Source organism: Salvelinus sp. IW2-2015, linkage group LG13 (assembly GCF_002910315.2).
Source record: "Salvelinus sp. IW2-2015 linkage group LG13, ASM291031v2, whole genome shotgun sequence".
NCBI classification, from domain to species: Eukaryota; Metazoa; Chordata; class Actinopteri; order Salmoniformes; family Salmonidae; genus Salvelinus; species Salvelinus sp. IW2-2015.
This window is the reverse complement of record NC_036853.1, coordinates 28825881-28845626: the sequence shown is the minus strand read 5'-3', so window position 1 is coordinate 28845626 and position 19746 is coordinate 28825881. Positions and strand designations below refer to the sequence as shown.

The 19746-nt window shown below is 42.0% G+C and overlaps 1 protein-coding gene across 2 annotated transcripts; it reads right to left on the bottom strand.

Annotated features, from left to right (window-relative positions):
- Positions 1-5120: 5120 nt before the first annotated feature.
- taf1a (TATA box binding protein (TBP)-associated factor, RNA polymerase I, A) lies at positions 5121-18193 on the bottom strand. 2 transcript variants are annotated; one of them, XR_011480790.1, is made up of 11 exons: positions 16456-16757; positions 14345-14508; positions 14135-14248; positions 13713-13911; positions 11433-11554; positions 11012-11170; positions 10397-10463; positions 10026-10149; positions 9710-9867; positions 9186-9439; positions 5121-7763 (listed from the first exon to the last, which is right to left on the bottom strand). XR_011480790.1 is itself a non-coding variant. In XM_023997948.2 (11 exons), exons 2-11 carry the CDS (start codon positions 16589-16591, stop codon positions 9306-9308), a joined length of 1377 nt encoding a protein of 458 aa, XP_023853716.1. In that variant the 5' UTR covers positions 16592-16613; positions 17315-18193; the 3' UTR covers positions 8057-9305. The 2 variants fall into 2 exon arrangements, 1 of the variants encoding a protein (XP_023853716.1); XM_023997948.2 differs by lacking the exon at positions 5121-7763 and adding an exon at positions 17315-18193 and having other exon boundaries at positions 8057-9439; positions 16456-16613.
- Positions 18194-19746: the final 1553 nt, after the last annotated feature.

Sequence of the window (19746 nt, the reverse complement as noted above, 5' to 3'; positions counted from 1 at the left end):
TTTCATAAAGAAACTGATAAAACACACAGGTGCTAAATCAAGGTGAGCAAGAGAGGGAGTGCGGTGATGTAGTGTCCACAACAAAATGATAATTTTGCCTAAAAACCTTTAGGCCTACCTAAAAAAAAAATAATAATCTCCATCTCTGCCCAGCCTGGCAAGAGTGGCCAAAATGGTGTTTATCATCCAAGTGTGTAGAGGAACTTCTCCGGTGCTGGACTGCTCTCCAGGTACCATCGCATGAGCGAAGCCAGACTGGCCAAACTCGTGTTTCTAAAAAGGAATTCTAAAAAGGAATTCAAAAGGCACCAATAAGTAATTTTTCATTTGATTTGCATTTCATTCTAAGTAAATCACAGGCTATATGCACAATTTGTAGGCTATAATGATTTAATGCATGAAATGTTGTTTAAATGCTGAGTACTTTACGTCCCTACCAGCCTATTGTGTTGCAGCTCGCAAATGCTTCGCAATGTATTTCTTTGTGCCTTGAAATAATATAGAATAAATAATTAATTTCCGTTTCTTCTTAGGCTCCCTGTCTTGCTCCTGACCTATTTAGAGTGTTTAAATGCTGTTTAATATGACATGTAGCCTATTTGAAATGATGTGCGCTTCTTGCATTCACCATTTCATTGTAATTGAAATACTTTCATTCAAATCCATATGGTTTGGTTTCAATACTTTAAATCCAAATGGTAGGTCCAGGTAGTCACAAAAATAGATGGGTGTTGGTTAAATTGTGCTTTAAATGAATGGAGCAAATTTGGATTGTCCGTTTTTTTTTTTATCCTGTGGGCGTGGAGCGTTTTTTTTTTGCAGAAGGGTTGAAAAGGACATTGAGCGCCGGAGCTATGAGCGGGATTTCCAACCACTTAATTCCGCTCACACGCTCTGGACAGAGCTTAGACTCTTATGGGCTAAATAATGTAAACTACACTTCGGTCCTATTATTTCTCAGACAAATTATCTGGGCTCCCGAAAGGACTGATCTCTATAATATATAAACAAGTTTTGGAAAGCTATATTCTGAGCTACCATTAAAAAAGTAGGATCCACAGATCTAAGTAAATCTGAACTGTTTAATTGGAACAGAACTTGGAAAAAATATGACCTTGGCATTCCGTAACCAAACCGTCAAYTTATACATTTAAAATTTGTTCACAAACTGTATTTAACACCAAGGAAAAGTTTTACGATGAAATTGGCCCCAACTCTTCACCATGTCCCCTAAATCAGGTAGCCACATTCCTTTATATGATGTGCCCTGCAGATAAATGCTACTGGGACAAAGTTAAGTTGGGGTGACTGACAAGCAACGCTAGTTGCTGGAGGGGTGGGAAGTGGGGAAAACATGGTTTCAGGGTGGGGGGCAGGAGGTGGGTGATTTGGATAGATGGAGACATGCTGGATGGGTGGGGTTGGGGGAATGGGATGGGAGGCTGTGGTGTTAATTTTTCCTTTACATATTCAACTTATTATTTTTTAACTCTTTAATATTATCATAACGATCAATACTTAACAAATGACAAAATTTGTAAAAATGTGGTCAAAAATAAATAAATACAAAAATGATTGTGTCCGAGTGAAAGGCTGCTCCGACATTTTGCATATCATAAAGAGATAGATACACGGACTGAGCAGGTGACATAGTCATAGACATAACCAACTGAACATCAATGAAGCCACATGATATAGAAACATCTTCTTTGTCAGACAGACACACATGGATTCAGGGGGGGGGGGGTCTTCATATGATACATAGAGGGTCACAGGGTGACATGTTCAACATAGTCTAATCTATGGCGTCATCCTGAAGATGTCTCCCTATAAGTCTATGTACAGTATGTCTGTGTCCGAAAGGACATCCTATTCTCTTTATAGCGCACTACTTTTGACCAGGGCCCAGCCTGCACCCTATTCCATATAGTGCACTACTTTTGACCAGAGCCCTATGGGACGCAGACTGTCTTACACGAGAGCATGGAAATCCGAGCAGGTGAAATCCAGCAGCCGATGGAAGGTTCAATGAGTTCCCTTTATAGGCCACAGGTTCAAAAGGAAGGAACATATGGCTATAGCATGTATAAAGACACGTATAGGGCACATTCACACTGAAATCAGAGCCAGAATGAATGTATTAGCCCTGTGTTTGCTCAGAACCTGTATCTAGACATGACCTCAGACAGAAAACATGGAACATTTCAGAATTCAGACAGACTTCAAACTCATGACTGAGTTACTCATCAAGGGGTCAGCAATCTCGCTGTCGTGCAAAAGGAACATTGCAGACCATGACTACAGAGGGGGAGAGAGTCATGGAGAGTGTATGTGTGTGTTTGTTTGCACGCACACTTGTGGCCATGTGTGTGTGAATGAGAGAGAGAAAGAGAGAGATAGAGGGAATATAGTTCAAATTAAATGAATTGTGCACCAGTTACACCCAGAGACCCGAAGTCAGTTGTTTGAAAGAGAAGGTTGATGTGCTCACTGATGTGTTCACTCTTATGAACCAGGCCAGACCTTATGAAAGCCCCACTGTGTTTGTGTCACATACAAAACACACACACGCACCCGTGAACGCACACACACTCATATCCCCTGGGGGGCTGGGACTTTTGCACTCAGTTGAACGGTTGCTCCACTTCCTTAATGCATTTGGTCATGCGTACCGGGCACTCATTTTGGCATTTCAGCAGCAGAAAAAACACCAAGCATAGACAAGGACTGGAACTGGGGATTTTAGGGGGAGTTCATAAAAGATGTGTCCCGCCAGCTTTGCAGTATATTCCCGGATACAATTTTGTCAATATGTTAGGTTACGGAAAAAATGTATTAAGGTGCATGTATGACCTGTAGATGACTGACGCTCCCTAGGGAGCGAAAAGGTTTAAGTCAAGTAAGTCATATATGATGGTTCCTCAATAACTCAGAGACAGCATGCCATATTACAATTAGTAGGGGCATGTTAACAGTGTGGGTTTAGTGTCCTATTTCCCTCAATGTGACTCACCCCTCATGTCTCCTCTCACGAACAGGTGTTAGTGCTCTCTCTCGGGACCACAGAGGCTGTTGATAAGGTCAGAGGTCAGCTTGTGGAGAAGGTCAGGAGGGACTAACATGGATATAGAACACCAACAACCAGTACGCCCACCAGGGACCAATCAGAAGCCAAAACAGTGCTGTGGTGTAATATATATATCTTATGACCACTGGGATAGACGAGAGGAATGGCTCCTAGATTACCTGTTTTCGGACCCTAGTTATATAATAGGTTAAGCTATTCTACCCTGGTTATATTATACTTTTATACTATAGTAGAGGATTTCCACAAAAAAATATTTTAGGTTGGATTTAAGAGAGAAGCCTTTTATTTAAAAAAAACCCTGATGTGATGACATTCAATTTCTTCATTTCCTAAAATKTGGGAGTTTGGGACAGTGTCTGACAAAATGGGTATTGTACAAGCATCACACACACCAATAGCAGTCACCAGAGCAAAKGTTTCTTATGACARTGGYTTGATGAGGCAATGGCTGAATAGAATGCCTTTCTCCCTCTCTGTTTCCAGAATAGGGAGAGAGGAACAAGGGGCTGGTGGCTTAAGCTWGGAGAGTCCATAGGAGCTGTTGTGTGTGGTTTTCCACGATAAGTCMTAAGCAATTATCATCTCCTCCAAGAAGGGCCACTCAGACAGTTTCCAGGCATGAGAATGCATGTATATACAGCATACCTGCCTGGCTACAGCTAGGGACAAAACAGAAACCGACCAACCCAGGTCTTTCTTCAAGAGAAGAGTTTACCCGTAGACTTCGTAGTAAGTCAAAAAGAGGTTTATACGGTAGGCGTCAAAAAGAGTACTATGTGCATTAACCAGCAGTAATAACACTTGTGTGACACCGTAACTGTGTGACAACCATTTACAGGCAATCTGATAATCAATATATTTATTTATTTAAATCATTTATTTCTAAAGGTACAGTTGAAGTCGGAAGTTTACATACACCTTAGCCAAATACATTTAAACTCGGTTTCACAATTCCTAACATTTAATCCTAGTAACTATTCTGTTTTAGGTCAGTTAGGATCACCACTTTATTTTAAGAATGTGAAATGTCTGAATAATAGGAGAGAGAATAATTAATTTAAACTTTTATTTATTTCATCACATTCCCAGTGGATCAGAAGTTTACATACACTCAATTAGTATTTGGTAGCATTTCCTTTAAGTTGTTTAACTTGGGTCAAACGTTTCAGGTAGTCTTCCACAAGCTTCTCACAATAAGTTGGGTAACATTTGGCCCATTCCTCCTGACAGAGCTGGTGTAACTGGAGTCAGGTTTGTAGGCCTCCTTGCTCGCACACACTTTTTCAGTTCTGCCCACAAATGTTCGATAGGCTTGAGGTCAGGGCTTTGTGATGGCCACTCCAATACCTTGACTTAGTTGTCCTTAAGCCATTTTGCCACAACTTTGGAAGTATGCTTGGGGTCATTGTCTATTTGGAAGACCCATTTGCGACCAAGCTGATGTCTTGAGATGTTGCTTCAATATATCCACATACATTTCCTGCCTCATGATGCCATATATTTTGTGAAGTGGACCAGTCCTTCCTGCAGAAAAGCATCCCCACAACATGATGCTGCCACCCCAATGCTTCATGGTTGGGATGGCATTCTTCGGCTTGCAAGCCTTCCCCCTTTTTCCTCCAAACATAACGATGGTCATTATGGCCAAASAGTTATATTTTTGTTTCATCAGACATTTCTCCAAAAAGTACAAYCTTTGTCCCCATGTGCAGTTGCAAACCGTAGTCTGGCTTTTTTACGGCAGTTTTGGAGAAGTGGCTTCTTCCTTGCTGAGCGGCCTTTCAGGTTATGTCGATATAGGACTCGTTTTACTGTGGATATAGATACTTTTGTACCCGCTTCCTCCAGCATCTTCACAAGGTCCTTTGCTGTTGTTCTGGGATTGATTTGCACTTTTCGCACCAAATTACTTTCATCTCTAGGAGACAGAACTCATCTCCTTCCTGAGTGGTATGATGGCTGCATGGTCACATGGCGTATTGGAAATTGCTCCCACAGGATGAACCAGACTTGGAGGGCTACAATTTTTTTGAAATACATGAAATACATCCACAGGTACACCTCCAATTGACGCTTCTAAAGCCATGACATTTTCTGGAATTTTCCAAGCTGTTTAAAGGCACAGTCAACGTAGTGTATTTAAATTTCTGACCCACTGGAATTGTGATAGAGTGAATAAGTGAAATAATCTGTCTGTAAACAAAAAATTACTTGTCATGAAAATAGATGTCCTAACCGAGTTGCCAAAACTATAGTTTGTTAACAAGAAATTTGTGGAGTGGTTGAAAAACATGTTTTACTGACTCCAATATAAATGTATGTAAACTTCCAACTTCAACTGTAGATTATTTTTGTTCAGTACTTTTTACCCCCTTTTTCGTGATATTCAAATCGGTAGTTAGTCTTGTCCCATCGCTGAAACTCCCATACAGACTCTAGAGAGGCGAAGGTCGAGAGCCATGCACCCTCTGAAACACAACCCAGCCAAGCCGCACTGCTTGACACACAGCTCGCTTAATCCGGAAACCAGCCGCACCAATGTGTTAGGAGGAAACACTGTACAGCTGGCACCCGAAGTCAGCATGCATGYCCCCGCGCCGTCGCTAGAGCGCGATGGGACAAGGACATCCCAGCCGGCCAAACCCTCCCCTAACAAGGACGACTCTGAGCCAATTGTGCACAGCCTCATSGGTCTCCCATTCGCAGCGGGCTGCGACGCCTTAGACTGCTGTACCACTCGGGAGGMCMGCAGGTAGATTTTTACAAGCAAAAAATCCATCACTCTAGGCCTGAGGTCAGTATAGTTATTGATACATGTAGCACAATTCTCCTGGCTTTCATCAATATCAATCAACCATCCCATGCCATGGCAGTGTGACCTATAGAGGCATGCAATGTGCAACAAAATTGTCTGACTTCACTGTTGCTGCCTGACCCCTCCAYAAGGAGCCATGACCAGAGACCTCATTCCCATTTAAACTGATGTAACTTTTTAGGATATAAATAAAATATACACAGAACATTCATCTGCAGAAAAAATGCAAATATATACACATTTTGCAAAAATTATTGGTGTTCAGTGTCCATGGCAACCATCAACAATCATTACAACAGAGTGGACCCTTCATGGCGGTGGTCTGTCCTTTCTATCGTCCCTTAATTGCTCCCTGTGAGGTTGAATTCTCAGATGACGCACTCCCCCCTCTCTGCCTTCTCTCCCCAGAGCAGCTGCTCTGTGGTTTGGCTAACTAGCCTTGCCTAGTGCTCTGGGCTCTAGTTATGTAATGACTGCAGASCAGATAGAAGCATAGAGCCACATCCCCWKGTCAMCTGACAGCATCCCAAATGGCACCCTATTCCCTATAGTGCACTCCCAAAAGTAGTGCACTACATTGGGAATARAGTGYCATTTGGGAATMACACACTGACTGCATGCATGGCCATCGTTAAGGTGAGCTGCTACAACAGAATCATTACAAGCACTTACACTTACTAAAATTGGCATGGGGCCCAATGTGGGGCAAGCCCCTGAGATGTTAGACAAAGGCACAGTGCAAGAGCCCACGAGAATGACTGAATACTGAGAACAGTACATTATACGAGTAGCCTAAATAAAATACAAGATATAGGAGTGAGGTGTGGTGGGGGCTTTGGGGGTACCTGAGACCCAAGTGGAGGAAGAKGATAGGCCACTTGTAATGCAGAGGAAATGCAGCACCTCCCAGCCAAGACGCTCTCCTCTCTGAGCTAACTGCAAAGTCTCTTATAGTTGATTGATGAGAGAAAAAGAGCCCAGGGCTTGGAGATGGGAAACGCCAGATCTGGCTGGCTGCGAACGCCAGCCAGATCAATGCAAAGTTGTGAACGAGCACTTAGCTGTGGCACCACACCAGGGTGGACAGACAGAAAAGAAGCCCCAGAATTTGTGGCCTCAGCTGGGTCCACTCTCTGGATGTGTGGGGGTGGCGTGGAAGAAAGCCTGAAGTGACCCCAACTCAAACCCATACACTTTCCCATCTCCAAGCCCTGGGCTCTTTTACCTAAGCTCGAGTAGTGTTACGAGGCAGATGCTTTCAGAGSCAATGTTGCCCTGCAAATACAAATGATGGCATTTATGCATGAAGAGTTCAACTAGGACACTGTTAGAGAAAAAGGAGAGAAAATAAGGAGAAATGGACATAAAGGAAAATAGGACAAGACTGATTAATGCCTGAACATAATACCCCAAAGAAAAAAAACATTTGATTTGACTCATGTCACTACTTTAAGACTATGCCAATTGAGATACAAGATTAGAAAAATAATAGTTAAGGCCTCCTAAGTGGCACAGTGGTCTAAGGCTGTGCCACTAGAGATCCTGGTTCGAGTCCAGGCTCTGTCGCAGCCGGCCACGACCGGGAGACCCATGGGGCGGCGCACARTTGGCCCAGCGTCGTCCGGGTTAGGGGATGTTCTTGTCCCATCGCGCAATAGCAACTCCTGTGGCGKGCCGGGCGCAATGCACTCTGACACAGTCGCCAGGTGTACGGTGTTTCCTCAAACACATTGGTGGGGCTGGCTTCCAGGTTAAGTGGGCATTGTGTCAAGAAGCAGTGCGGCTTGGCTGGGTTGTGTTTGAGGAAGCACAGCTCTCGACCTTCGCCTCTCCCGAGTCCGTACGGGAGTTGTAGACTAACTACCAATTGGGAAGAAAAAAGGGGTTACATATTTATTTTTTWAAGTTTGGTAACACTTGCAATTCACACACACACACAAATTCCTCTAGCCATATGAGCTCACTGAAATGAATGACTATATTCCCTAGGTGTGAATTACGATTYATTCAGGACACAAATATTGCTTTACCCAGAGTGTAAATATTGAATCACTCACACATTACATTGAAAACTAATATAAATCAAACTAAAGTGCCATGGGTGAAACAAAAACASTTAGGCTTCACAGATTAATTCATCACAAACAACTTCATTCATTTAGAGCTATTCAGCCACCCAATCAACAGTGTTTAATCAGTAACAAATGATACAAAATATAGCAGCCACATTCACCATACCACAGAGACTACAAAAATGAATCAGGTACAACAGCACAAATTGAAACAACCAAGTCATTCACTTTACAGTACAGAGTAYTTGATCATGTAACTTCCTGACTTTACATAGTACTGGCCATAAACCACAGTTAGTTGTTTAGGAACAGAAGGCTTCATCACAGGTTCTSATAACAAACATGAGTATGTGATGTAGTCCTTAATCATGATAAAGCTGGGCCCACTGTTCCCTGGCAGCCTGCGAACCCTTGGCCTGTGAAATTGAGCTCTGTTATCCTGCATCAAGAGGCTGGAGGGGTGTAAAGTAATCAGATTTGCGTTCCGCCTGTGTGTGTGTGATGGATAGGTGTGGAAGGAGCCACGGGTGWGTGCTCTCCCTCCCTCTATTTTACCTCAGGGACCCAAGGCTGCTTCCAACCAGGGATATCACTCATGTGATGTCATCACACAGAGACAGAGGACTCCAGAGCGAAGGCACAGAGGTTTTATCGAGGGTGTCTGTCGTGTCACGTGAACGTGACTGAAGAATCGCAATAGCAGTTTACAAAAATTCTCATCCCCCCCCCCTCTGTATCGCTGCACTATCCTTTGCGTCTGTTGCCATGAAGCTGCTCTTTGGTGTTGCCAAATGTTTTAGCAATTCCAACACGTCGCCTCCACCTAAATGCAGCTGGGTTCTCCATGAATCAGCGGAAGTTCAGTTGAGGTCACACCTGCCTCAGAGCATATTACCTCCTAGACTTAATACTGCAGCACACCCAACCTCCCTACCAACTACCACAGTGAACACATGCTTCAATTTCTGCCTCAGCTTCTTTTAAAAACGACAGAGCAGCAGCATGCAGAGCAATTCAAAAACGTAGCCATAGCTTTGAGTGCTCCCTGGTGGACAATCACAGAACTTGACGYGTAATACACTGCAGGGCAATGAGAGAGGCCTGCCTCTTGAAGGGGGGAATGGTCATCGTATGCAGATAACCAAGAACATTCTAGACAAGAAAAATAATGTAGTTGGAACAACTGTCATGGAAGGGGAGAGAGTCTGACCTGATGACTGTATGAGGTGGTCATGCCTGCCGATCTGGCAATTGTAGAAGCTCTTCACACATTTTCAAAATGTTTGTTCTCGCCACTGTGCCCGGTGGCATTGCAGGATCTTCCTCAARGTCAGTCTTGGCTTTGCTGTCCACTTTCTCTTCTGAGCCTTCTTATATTTCTTAGCTGTTTAGGATTACTCTTAGCCTTTTGAGCCTCAGCAGTTACTCCTTTTCGGGCTGCCTTACCGCAGTAGATGGAGGTATCTGGCAAAAGAGACAACAAATGGGTTAGACTACATAAGATGTCATACTGCCACTTTTCCACTATCAGAACCAGTGAAAACTAGACCTAAGGACAGCCAAGCATGTTGGTTCAAGGAAGTAAACACGTATTCTTAAACTAATTGTATATTTTGCCGCATAGTGCCAAGGCTGCAAATACTGATAATAAGTGGGGACATCTCTTAATCTCACACAACTGAAAGAAAGTAATACTCAAGAAAATAAAAGGTGTCACTGTGTGGCTTTACTTACAGCGAGGACTAAAGGCTCCAACAACAAAGCTCTTCACTTCCAGTAGCTCTCTATTCTCTGCCGAATCTTTCCTGGCCTGGAATGTTGAGAAGTGTATTGCTAGCCACCAGTCCTTTCTGTACCCCATCTCCACTGCAAAAGTCTTCAGCCATTGTTTTCTWAAGGAAAATATAAATCCGTGGAATTGGCACAAATTAAGCATGACATAAGGACTTGCCAATTCGCCATGAGAAGAGATAAGCAATGTATGCCGAATTTAATTTCTTCAAAAGGGAGTGCATTTTCAATGTTTTTCAATTCATGCAGCCATCCTTACTTCATCTTCAGTCTCTTGATGATGTTCATCAAATGGTTCCAGACATCTAAGTTGCTCCTCCAACTGGAGTAGTCCAGGAGATCCAGAACCACACCTAGAGCCTTCTGAAGATCACCCTCTTTCTCTGGAAAAAAAACCTCATCCTTTACTATGAACACCTTCATAGGACCAACATCGATGTGAAGAGCACATCCACTAAACACATTMATCTGAGTGCGTAAAAGCCACCGAGGACAGAAACACGCACGACAACATTGAAAAATGACTAAAACATCAAGATAGACTTTAAAATGGCTCGTTTTCCCCTCATTTTACACCCCATTGTCCCTTTAAGACTCAAAATCAATATATTGTTTTCTATATTCACATACCCGACTGTACCAGAAGAGAACAGTATTCCGGCATCAACTCATGACTTGGGACCAATGTATGCAGGATCTAAGGCAAATGTAATCGAAAACATGGACTCATTAAACAGTACAGTACCAGTAGGCTATTGAGGGGCAGAGTGCAGGACTAACTGTAGCCTAGAGATTTCTGGGTAGCAATCAAGTACCTTACTGTGATTGTTTCTTTTTGACCATTTCATTTTAAAACAAATTGCTTCTTAGCAWAGAACCATTTCTCAAGCAAGAATTTTGCTAGTACTGTCTGGGAGTGGCCTTTGTGGGGAGGGGAAATCCGAAAACTAGCTGTTATTGGCAGACGTTTGGAACGCTCTTTCTTATTGGTCTATTAWCCAATTTACCACCTGGTGATGTCACCAAAACTCCACCCCAACAAAACAGGCGGACATTTCAGGCCTCTCTTCAAACAACTCATACACTAAAAGGACGTTATAATTTTCACAGTATTATTCAAACCTGTGGAAATGTATATAAAACACAGGAAAATCATTTTACTGCACTGGGCCTTCAATAATGATAATAGTGCCCAACATTTCAGCTAGATTCCCCTGTTAAGAACAGAAATGGCCTCAGTACTACCTTCAGCACTTTCAGAAGTTTCTTCAGTGGGTGGTTATGTTTCTTCATGTACCGGTATAGGTAGACATGGGCATTGGGGTTGGGGGGGAAACTGTTGTCATAGGCATAGTCATTTAGAACCTTCACAGCTCCCTCGTGATCGTTGTAGAATTCCAGCATCTGCCATTGGCACACGCAAGTCAAAACATTAGATCATCATAGGTAGTCTGATAAGGGAAAGTAGTTCAATGATGGAAAAGTAATACAATGATGGAAAAAGAGGATGCCAGGGGCCATGTTTAGAAGGGCAAATTGTAGCAAATCGTTTTGAAACGGAAAAATGAAAACAAGTATTTTTACTGGACAAATTCAGGTAGTATGTTACCGTTCGATTTGGAAATTGTTCATGTTTCATGCATACTGAACACGAAGCAGTACTTACATCAATGTAACTCAGAACAAAAGGATCCCAGACACCAGGAAGCTTCATGATCTCCTTCAGGTTCACAGAAGATTGTCGGAAGTAGCTATGCATTTCTTGGTTGACAGCTGCATCATACTCATCTAAAATATGTCAAAGTCCATGTTAAGCTAAAGCACAACCACAGGTTATGGTTACCTTTTATTTGGCCATGCTTTTTGAAATGTATTGGTATTGTCCCTAAAGGCACAGTTACATTATCTGGCCAGTAGATGGTGACGTAACATAAGGATTTCTACTATCCCAATTAGAGGTCRACCGATTATGATTTTTCAACGCCAATACCGCTTATTGGAGGACCCCAAAAAAGCCGATACCGATTAATCGGACGATTTAAAAAATATATATTTGTAATAATGACAATTACAACAATACTGAATGAACACTTATTTTAACTTAACTTAACAAAATCAATTTAGCCTCAAATAAATAATGAAACATGTTCAATTTGGTTTAAATAATGCAAAAACAAAGTGTTGGAGAAGAAAGTAAAAGTRCAATATGTGCCATGTAAAAAATCTAGTTTAAGTTCCTTGCTCAGAACATATGAAAGCTGGTGGTTCCTTTTAACATGAGTCTTCAATATTCCCAGTTAAGAAGTTTTAGGTTGTAGTTATTATAGGAATTATAGGACTATTTCTCTCTATACGATTTGTATTTCATATACCTTTGACTATTGGATGTTCTCATAGGCACTTTAGTATTGCCAGTGTAACAGTATAGCTTCCTTCGTCCCTCTCCTCACCCCTACCTGGGCTCGAACCAGGAACACATCGACAACAGCCACCCTCGAAGCAGCGTTACCCATGCAGAGCAAGGGGAACAACCACTCCAAGTCTCAGAGCGAATGACGTTTGAAACGCTATTAGCGCACACCCCGCTAACTAGCTAATTTCACATYGGTTACACCAACCTAATCTCGAGAGTTGATAGGCTTGAAGTCATAAATAGCTAAATTCTTGAAGCACAGCGAAGAGCTGCTGGCAAAACGCACGAAAGTGCTGTTTGAATGAATGCTTACGAGCCTGCTGGTGCCTACCACCGCTCAGTCAGACTGCTCTATCAAATCATAGACTTAATTATAACATAATAACACACAGAAATACGAGCCTTATGTCATTAATATGGTCGAATCCGGAAACTATCATCTCGAAAACAAGACGTTTATTCTTTCAGTGAAATACAGAACCGTTCCGTATTTTATCTAACGGTTGGCATCCCTAAGTCTAAATAGTCCTGTTACATTGCACAACCGTCAATGTTATGTCATAATTACGTAAAATGCTGGCAAATTAGGCGGCCCAAAACTGTTGCATATACACTGACTGCGTGCAATGAACGCAAGAGAAGTGACACAATTTCACCTGGTTAAAATTGCCTGCTAACCTGGATTTCTTTTAGCTAAATATGCAGGTTTAAAAATATATACTTCTGTGTATTGATTTTAAGAAATGCATTGATGTTTATTGTTAGGTACAGTCGTGCAACGATTGTACTTTTTTCGCAAATGCGCTTTTGTTAAATCATCCCCCGTTTGGCGAAGTTGGCTRTCTTTGTTAGGATGAAATAGTCTTCACAGTTCGCAACGAGTCATGTTAGCAGGCAATATTATCTAAATATGCAGGTTTAAAAATATATACTAGTGTATTGATTTTAAGAAAGGCGTTGATGTTTATGGTTAGGTACACATTGGAGCAACGACAGTCCTTTTTCGCGAATATGCACTGCATCGATTATATGCAACGCAGGACACGCTAGATAACTAGTAATATCATCAACCATGTGTAGTTAACTAGTGATTATGATTGATTGTTTTTTATAAGATAAGTTTAATGCTAGCTAGCAACTTACCTTGGCTTCTACTGCATTCGCGTAACAGGCAGGCTCCTCGTGGAGTGCAATGTAATCAGGTGGTYAGAGCGTTGGACTAGTTAACTGTAAGGTTGCAAGATTGAATCCCCGAGCTGACAAGGTAAAAATCTGTCGTTCTGCCCCTGAACGAGGCAGTTAACCCACCATTCCTAGGCCGTCATTGAAAATAAGAATGTGTTCTTAACTGACTTGCCTAGTTAAATAAAGGATAAATAAAGGTGTCAAAAAATACAGATTCCCGATTGTTATGAAAACTTGAAATCGGCCCTAATTAAATCGGCCATTCCGATTAATCGGTCGACCTCTAATCCCAATGTCATTGAAACCAATGAATAATGGACACTTGGGGGTTGCCAGGTGTCCTCTTACCTGTGCTGGATGCAGTGGCTTTCTTGTCACACCAGATGAAGTAATCCAGGAAGCCACTATAGGCCTGGATCAGCCTAATCCTCTGGGACTGACCGGCTGACAGCTTGCCATACCTCCAGCTCTCAGCGATGGACAGCTGACGCTTGGCGTCCTCAAACTGCCCATTGACCAGGAGATGGAACGAGTGCTCCAGACAGACCTTCAGGACAAACCGATTCTTCAATGCACATTGGCATACATTTCCATTGCAAACACATTGTTTACACATTCCATCTATTTGTTTGTTTTTGAAGGTGTCAGTGGCTCATAACAAAAGTATAGACATGGTGACTGTCCTATATTAACTTTTTTTAACCCATTGACTTAGGGTCCTTTAGTTGGAATGATAGTGTAGAGATCAAGAGGTCAATTAAGGAATATACCTTCAGGTAATGCTTTACTCCTGAGTGTTTCACTCGCTCATAGAAACTGTTGTAGTCTTCCAGCTTCGAGTCGGGATGGTGGTGTAGTATCTCTGTGCCTATCCTCCAAATTATCTGAAAGACAAAGTTTGAAGAAATCAAACTTTGCATTTATACAGTACTTCTTAGCTACTCTTTGTGAGAGTTCAGTCAGTGCAAAGATAGACCTACCTCAGCGTAGAGTTGTGGCATGTTTGCAGTGATATCCTCCAGTGTCTGTGAGTAACTGGCCATGTACTCTGCGGCATCCTGCCATCTATGGTGCAGCAAGACCTCCCTGATGTGCTGGAGGCAGTTCCTTGTGGTCTTGTGAAAGCCAATCTCACGGGGTGTCTCTAATGAAACAACAGACATTGCTACTGGTTAATAAGAGCATCTTATGTATAGATGAAAACAATAAAATCGGGCATTAACATACACTACATGACCAAAGGTATGTGGACACCTGCACATCAAACATACAAAATCATGGGCATTAAAATGGAGTTGTACCCCCCTTTGCTGACATAATAGCCTCCACTTTTCTGGGAAGGCTTTCCACTTGATGTTGGAACATTGCTGCGGGGACTTGCTTCCATTCAGCTACAAGAGCATTCGTGAGGTCGGGCACTGATGTTGGGCGATTAGGCCTGGCTGGCAGTCGGCGGTCCAATTCCTCCCGATGGGGTTGAGGTCAGGGCTCTGTGCTAGCCAGTCAAGTTCGTCCACATCGATCTCAACAAACCATTTCTGTATGGACTTTGTGCACAGGGGCATTGACATGCTGAAACAGGAAAGAGCCTTCCCCCAAAACTGTTGCCACAAAGTTGCAAGCACAGAATCGTCTAGAATGTCATTGTATGCTATAGCGCTAAGATCTCTTCACTGGAACTAAGGGGCCTACYCCAAACCATGAAAAACAGCCCCAGACCATTATTCCGCCTCCACTTTACAGTTGACACTATGCATTCGGGCAGGTAGTGTTCTCCTGGCATTTGCCAAACACAGATTTGTTCGGTGCTAGATGGTTAAAGCGTGATTCATCACTCCCGAGAATGCGTTTCCACTGCTCTAGAGTTCAATGACAGCGAGCTTTACACTACTCCCGCCGACGCTTGGAACCGCGCATGGGGATCTTAGGCTTGTGTGTGGCTGCTCAGCCACGGAAACCTATTTCATGAAGCTTCCGACGAACAGTTCTTGTGCTGAAGTTGCTTTCAGAGGCCATTTGGAACTCGGTAGTGAGTGTTGCAACTGAGGATGATTTCTACGAGCTATGCGCTTCAGCACTCGGCAGTTGTTTGTGAGCTACCACTTCGCAGCTGAGCCGTTGTTGTTCCAATATGTTTCCACTTCACAATAACAGCACTTTCAGTTGGCAGCTCTAGCAGGGCAGAAACTTGACAAACTGACTTGTTGGAAAGGTGGCATCCTATGATGGTGCCACGTTGAAAGTCACTGAGTTCTTCAGTAAGGCCATTCTACTGCCAATGGTTGTCTATGGATATTGCATGGCTGTGTACTCGATTTTATACACCTGTCATCAACAGGTGTGGCTGAAATAGCCGAATCTACTAATGTGAAGGGGTGTCAACATACTTTTGTGTATATTGTTAGGGTTGCGTCAATTCAATCTGGTATAAGGACAAGTATGACAATGAGKCACTAATTGTATGCTATGTACTTTTTATTAACTAAGTAATAAATGGCAAATGCAATTTTCGTATATACGGGTGCCCTGTACCACCCCGCAGGGTAGAACAGAGAACTGACTTGTTCCTGACAAAGATATTATAATATACTCATGACAGAGATAGTTCCCGCTTCCGAGCCGGCCTGTCAGAGTAGAGACTGGGCGTGGTTTAGACTCACCCAGCCTATCGCCGGCGCTCAGGCTAGTCCTAGCCTCTTTGCGCTCTTTGGTGTCCCGGCGCTGTTGCTGTGTAGATTATGCTCCCTCACCCCAGAGACTAAGGTCAGACAGCTCTGCAACATTGTCTGAGTTATTCGCACCTGCATACAAAAGCACACTGTTCTCGCTCAAGGCTAACCACCGCTTCCCAGCACACTTATCTGGGGCTAACTGTTACTTCCAGCACACACACACACACAGACACCCAGGCTCCCAGGCCAACAGTTGCTAATATTCAATAACATGTGATATAGTATTGGGTTATAGTGCATAACTCAGAACCTCACAATATAGTACCAGTCAGTAAATAGCAGCTTGAACTAGCTAACTAGCTGGTTTAGCTTACTCAAGGGTTCACATATTCTTCTACACACTCCATTTTATAAATTACCTTTAAATAAAGGAGGCGCCAGGGGAAGGTTTGGCYTCTTGATTCGTTTTCTGTTGATTGATTCATCGTCATCYGAAGACTCATTTTCGCCCTGTTCTTCTCCAGGCRYCCTCAGTTCTGACTCCAGATCATCCATGACTCACCGTTCAAAGTTCGACCTATTTTCGTTAACAATCACGTGAAAGGCCACAACATATATTTGATGTAGGTTGTTTAGCAAAAACTGTGAATTTGCGCCAAACACCATGCACGATATCAGCGTCTTATCAGCGACACAAAAAAAGTACTTCCGGGTTACGGAAGTCGTTATTCAAAATAAAAGTCGCCCACGTAATAGTAGAAACGTGACATTAATTATTCATGACAAAAATAATTGTCTTAACATTAACAAGGATTCATATTTAAGTAATATTTGCATTCCATTTGGGGTTCAACACATGTTCCAAGGTCAAATAAAGGCATCCAATACACTGTATATGAAATAGATATTGGTTTATAGGGAGAAAACTATTCTAGGTGCCAAAGTAAAAGTGGTGTTGGGATTACTCACTAGGCCCTAGTGAGTAATCCCAACACCACTTTTACTTTGGCACCTAGAATAGTTTTCTCCCTATAAACCAATATCTATTTCATATAGTGACTAGGGTCTGTAAAATCTATATATGATGTTATTTTATGGGGGACTGAGGTCTATGGCAACACTTTCTACTCCACCCAGTCCATAGCCCCCAATACAAAATACACTATAGAGTACCACAGTATGAGTCATAATACCCATAAAATAAATTGTTCCAATCGTTTTTCCCTTACTGGATTATAGAAACACTTAAAATAAGGWCTGTGTTTCGTGTAGGCTTACCTTTGAGTGACGTTTTGATAACCGTGTAAATCTCTCTAGGTCCAGGACAAGCTGACTTATCAATATATTCGCTTGTATTTACCCCTACAAATTAAATGCTAATTAGCTGCTAATGTGGCTATCATAAAGAACTAAAAATGCCATGAATGATCTGGATGAGACTGCCGAATCRAGACAAAGGTAAGAATCTCTTGATTAACTATATCTAATGTTAGCAAATTGTAGTAATGAATACATTTCTTTAAATTGACAATTCTGTGAACTGTTTTGTGCAAGTTTTAAATTGACACAATATATCTGTTTGCAAAGGTCAGCTAGAGATGACGTGCAGGAGCTTGCAGGGATTTGTAGTCTTGCATGTCTACTTTGACGCTAATTAGCATTTTCGAATCTGAGAGTAAATAGACCCGAATATATTGATGAAAGTCACCTTGTCCAAGAGTGATTTAAATGGTTATCAAAACGTCATGCCAGGGTAAGCCTATACGAAACACAGCCCTTAAGTGTTTCTACAATTCCTTAAGGGGAAAAATGAATGGTGGAAAAATGATTGGAACCATTTCCCTGTTCGGGTATTATGACACCGCCACTTTGGGGCTCTATAGCTGGGATAGGCAACTCTGTTCCTGGAGTGCAGCAGGTACTACAGGATTTTGTTCCAACTAGGCACCACACCTGACCAACTGAGCTAATTGATCAGTTCATTGATTGCCTAAATTCAACACACCCGCTGTTCCAGGTTGGTAAATCAAAAACATGAAGGGTCTGCGGCACTCCAGGCCCATGGTTGCCTAGCCCTGCACTATAGGCCTATAAATTACATATTGGCTTAAATAGAAACAACTATTCTAGATGCTGAAATAAAGTGGGGTTGGGATTACTCACTAGGGTCTTCATTTTAATTTGACTTTATAACAAGAGGGCTTTGTGTTCGAGCCTATTTAAGAAATAAGAGGTAGGCCTACCTGATTCACAGACAATTATAGACTAAACTATCCATAGATCTAACCTATATAATAATGATTTAACAACAATATACTGGAATAAAATATAATAAATGAGGGAAGGGAGTTCGTTGCAGAGGTCTGGTGTTGGTGGAAGAACTGGTAAAGGGTGGACCTAGTGCTAAAGTAGGAATTGACAGTACTGATAGTGACGCTGTTGTCTGGGGTGATAAGCGTTAACTGTGGAGTTGACCGTACTGATAAATGCATAGATAAGAATAATTTGACACAACAGATGATAAATTAAAATAAGGCTCTTGAACCACCAAATCTGAAGCATAAATTGTATGAGGGTGGTATGGATGTTGTGAATGATCAGAAAGTTAAGACTAAAATTTTGTGTTTTTCAATGGCAATACATTCCATTATGCAGCATAATGAAAAATGTGATTTCCAATTTTGTGAGGAAGTTGACAAAACCTTACAATGGCCAATTGGAAAACCAATTGTCACTAAACATAGTGTCAAAAATCTTAGGAGTATGTGGGACAAGAATGGAGGTTTTGTTAATCAGCCTCAGCCTCAGTTTAGTTAATCAGATTGAGGAATAGGTTGAGTTGACTAATCCGTTGGGCCGTCACCCATATGTAATGAAATAGGAGATGAGGATGACAGCACAAATTTAAGTCGGTGCAACAGTCAGACTAAACTAATTGATACAAAAACACCATACACAGAGGGGGGAGGAGAAATGCAGTGAAAGGTAAATATGGTGAGGAATGTGTCACACAGCACAAGAAACCCCAAAGACTTTTGTTTTTGTAAATCACCAAACTGTTGAATCTGCTACTTTTCTATGCAACTCAATCATGTTGAGTTCAAGTACAGCAATTGTAAAATGGATTTAGTTTTAAAGGGGAATGTGACACAGCTATACAATCTATTGCTAGTGACAACAAAGTGAAATTAAACAAAATGGTAAAACAGAGAATGTAAATGAGGCTCAGGCACAAACTCTTTGGTAGGCTCAGTGCCTCACTTCCCTAGAATAATGTAGGTAAGTAGGCCTCAAATAGTACTGGGGGAAATATTAATATTATTTATGGGGGGGGGGATTGAGATAATTTTAAACAATAAAGGCAATACTTGGGGAGATATTGAGAATAGGCAGAAAGGGCTCCCGAGTGGCSCAGCAGTCTAAGGCACTGCATCTCAGTACTAGCTGCATCWCTAATCAAATCAAATGTATTGGTCACATACGTRTTCAGCAGATGTTATTGTGGGTGTAGCGAAATGCTTGTGCTTCTAGCTCCGGCAGTGCGGTAATATCTAAAGAGTCATATCTAACAGTTTCATAACATATACCCAAAATATACGTAAATCTAAGTAAGGAATGGATATATACATATACACTGCCGTTCAAAAGTTTGGGGTCACTTAGAAATGTCCTTGTTTTTGAAGATAAAGGACATTTTTTGTCCATTAAAA